General features: G+C 34.3%; 1 protein-coding gene across 1 annotated transcript; it reads right to left on the reverse strand.

Moving 5' to 3' along the window:
* Positions 1-837: 837 nt before the first annotated feature.
* Positions 838-2,875, reverse strand: LOC113738946 (arabinosyltransferase XEG113-like). The gene has a single exon (XM_027266209.2). The coding sequence runs from the start codon at positions 2,873-2,875 to the stop codon at positions 935-937; it is 1,941 nt and encodes a 646-aa protein (XP_027122010.1). The 3' UTR covers positions 838-934.
* Positions 2,876-4,157: the final 1,282 nt, after the last annotated feature.

A 4,157-nucleotide genomic window follows, 5' to 3' on the forward strand; every position in this document is an offset into this window, starting at 1 on the left:
TTAAGTATAGAAGTTGTAATTTAGTCAATCTTTTACAATTGCAAAAAAATTTTCACTAATCGTAGTACTATAGTTACACCAAAATTCCTTGATATGAAAAATGTACGATCAAAAAGTCACCATTATTAACTAATATAAATCATAAAATAGTCCACACTAATTATTAGTACACGGAAAATAGTGTAAATGGATACAAATTTATAAGAATAAATCTTATATATACTGATAGTATATATTTTTTCACTATTGGATCTATACATATGTAAAAGTTGGATTTCAAATTTAAATTTTACATAATTATCACTCATCCAAAACCAACAACATATACAAAATTAATCCAATTTATAAATTGTACATTTTTTGTTGATGAACTCATTTTTTGAAAACTTGTTGAGTATAACCATTATTAGTTCACATGGCGATAGAGAAAATTAGACAAAAGGAAATTTGCTTTTACTCCATCTACTAGATAAATACTTTTTTATGAGATGTATAATTTTGGTAGTCATTTGACTTGCTTTAAAGTCCATTTACTTAGTATATCAGAAAATATTTGTATGGGTGGTACTTTAATTAATTTAGCCGAAAGAATGTTAGATGTTTTTTTTTTCCGGCAAAGAAATAAAACAGAAAGAATAAATGAGTTTGAATAAAATAATTCAACAAATTACCAAAAGATAATGTTGATTAGTTCTCTGCCCTGATCCAAACTAAGAAAGATTCAAATTTAGCATAACATAGAGTTGGAACAGAAGTTTGTGGGGTTCACTTCTTAACCAAGTTTCACTACTTTTGGAACTTAGATATCCGTGGCGCTTGCCTAAAACATTATGAACTTCTGTTTCCAATTACAGAGTGACTGCCGAAATTACTTCACTTCATTAGTGCAACTAACAAAATTATCATCTCTGCCACTTTAGGTTGACAATAAGCTTCACGCAGGTGGATGGTCGTCTTCTGGAGTTCGAGGCGGTTCAGGTTTCCAACCAGGTTTTTCATCCCAATAGATGTCGTAGTATATGTGGCCTGGAGAGTGATCTTCCACACAACACCATCTACCTATGTATGCCTTCATACGCTTCCTGAACTTTTCTTCCCTGAGCTTGTCAGTGAAACCAATGAAGGCATCTTCCATGGATGAAAATTGAAGGACTTTGACATCTTTGAATAGTGAGAATACAGTCCAGTACGTTTCTTGAGAGCTATTTTTTGGAAATTTGAGGACTCCAGTTTGATTTATTGTAGCATATGATGAAACTTGACAACCTTGTGATCCCTCGTGACAGAGATCTACATCAAGCCATGAATCTTTCACCTTCCGGGGCATGGATGGATTGTCAAGTATAGAATACTCTTTAATCCTTATCGATGGTCCGAATTCCTCCTCTGGTAATCCTCTAACCATCACATCAACCAGAAATACAGAATCCAGAGGACAGACAAAAGGTTGTCTCATAATACTGCCTACCATGTCTCCAGGACGATGTAACCAAATAGTATCCATCCTGCACCATATACGAGGCATTACCAATGTACGATTGAGCAACGACGCAATGGCAAATGCAGTTCTAATTTGTTTTATTTGGTAATTAACAAGGGCAAAGTGTGATTCAATGTTATGCTCTCCATCTAGTAGCAAATTCTTCGGTATTGAAGGTTTAAATGTCAAGAAGCCTTCAGGGACGTCATAGTAACTTGGTGGATCATATAAAAGTTTTGCTTCTCGAAACCTATGATACTTTCCCTCGGTACCACAAGATTGATGTGTTGTATGCGCAGCATATGGCTCGAGTCCAAGATGTTGATACATGTTTTGGACAAAAAATGTATGCCCGGTACAAAAAATACTTGATGGGAGACAACCCAACTTGAGCTCTCCATCATAAGCATAAATGACTTTACTATCTTGATCAACAAATGGTCCTAACTGTCGGCGGATAATGTCATTGAAAACAACTTGATCCCATATATTTTGATCGGCTAGAATCAGCTCTTTCCATTCTTTTGCCAATTTTTTTGAGGAATTTGATGGCCTCCAATGAAATAAACCTATATTGTAGTGAACATGAATTTGCTCACAGAACTCCAAACTGTCATCCACGACTGTTGGTATAAGTTGATCAGTGGATGTCAGGATGTCTGCATCAGGAAAACGTGCTAGATATGGTAGGGGATTCTTCAACCAAACCGTATCTGAATCACATAATAACAGCTCAAAACCAAAAGGGAGGAAAGCATCTATCAAAATAGCTTTCTCCCTTTGCATCTTCTGAAAGTCTGGTGAGCCCCAGCCAACATCTATTGTGCTCATTTGTCTACCCATATAAAAAACTGGTACTCCTTTCCAATAAAGAGCCTCCAGCAGTTTTGTGTCCAGGGCACCAACAAGAAGGTTGTCAATGCCCAATTCTGTCAAGTGCTTTACCCAATTTAGGACGAAATCCATGAAAGCGTAGTTAGCATAAGTAACTATTATGATGTTATCCTTCACTCTTTGCTGCACCAATTTCTTGCTCAGTTTGAAAGCCTTAAGATGTGGCATCTTGGAACCAGCAGGAGGGACCTCCCAAATATGTTTGGCTAATTTGTTCTGTAGCCTGAAAATGGGAGCTAGTGAAGAATTTCCAGTATTAGTTGTATGAGAGGAATTGGATGCCATGATTTTGGCTGGAGTACTTGGCAAGAGGGAAAAAGAGGAGGAAGAGGATCTATATACATCAGAGAAAATGTAGAAGCAATACAAGGCTGCTGCCATGAGCACAATTGCATAGATCGGCCAGAAAGTTGGCTTACAATTTTCCATATCTTTGAATAGATTTCTAAGCAAACCCAAAAGGGGATTTGAGCTTAATTGAATGGCAATCGAAATATCCATTTAAGCAAACATCTAGTTATATAGAAAGTTACCAAGAAAAAGTGTAAAATCATTCAAAACATCTCTCACATTGTGACAAATGAATTTTTGCATCCTTCACTTTTAAAATAGTAACTTTACGTTCCTTACAAAATAAAGTCGGTAAAATTTGTTCCAAATTTAAGTTTTTGACCACTTTTTACACTAAATGTATTACGTGACTCACATATGGTCTTTTTTTTACAGGCAAAATGGTTAGATCCCATTTGAAATTAAACAAATGATTTGATCCATATTTATTTTTATCCCTAAAAGGTTATGATTTGCCGGAGCTATATTCATTTTTTTTACTAAAAAAGTTGGATCTGACCTAATTCATATTATTTTTATTACTAAAAAAGTGAGATTTGACTTTTTTTTTAAAATAAAGAATGTCTGCATATCAATCATGTGGTGATTTCAAATGAAAAAAATAGTTGAAAACTTTAAATAGGGACTAAAGTTTGTTAACTTGAATTTTTAAGAGACGTAAAGTTAACATTTTACAAATTAAGGATGCAAATATTTATTTAGTGAAATGCAAGAGATGTTAGAACAAATTTTCAAAAAAAAAAACAGAAAAGAACAAGTACATTTGAAAGAGTCATAAGTTATTATGGCTATATGAGATTTTTCTTTTCTAGATTGTGCTATTTAGTATTGCATTTAACTCTTCATGAGGCTTGGGCTATGGTCTAAGGGCCTTAGATTGACACAACACAGTTGACATAGATTTGCAAAGAAATTGACTTGCAACTTGCTGCATATTTCAATTGGCTATTCCAAGCCATCTCCAAATTTTGATACATCCCCGAGAAAACCCATAAAGAATTTGAATTTAGTTGAATGAAACTCAATTTTATAGATTGATGGAACAGTCACCTTTGGAAATGTAAGCGTACACTTAAAAGATTCATCATGGCTATTGTTTTCGTTCTATATATAGATTGTGCTATGCTACAATTCTAAAATTTTACTGCGCCTCGTGCTGAAGTAGTTTCAGGGCCACAACATAAGCTTTGCCATGCTCTACATTTTCTCACAAGTTGGGGCTGGACCAATTATGCGCGTAATAAATTAATTGAGTTTGTTATTTATTCGTGCTTGATAGAAACTTACATGGATCCAGCCAGAAAAATAAAATGTGTAAATTTTGTCTAACCATGTGAGAAGGTCATTCAATGGAATAAATTAGACGATGCTATTTTTTTTTTCTTATGATAAGACATAATTAGAGCTTTGCATAAGAAAATTTGAACTAAGA

This window comes from Coffea arabica, chromosome 4c (genome assembly GCF_036785885.1).
Source record: "Coffea arabica cultivar ET-39 chromosome 4c, Coffea Arabica ET-39 HiFi, whole genome shotgun sequence".
NCBI classification, from domain to species: Eukaryota; Viridiplantae; Streptophyta; class Magnoliopsida; order Gentianales; family Rubiaceae; genus Coffea; species Coffea arabica.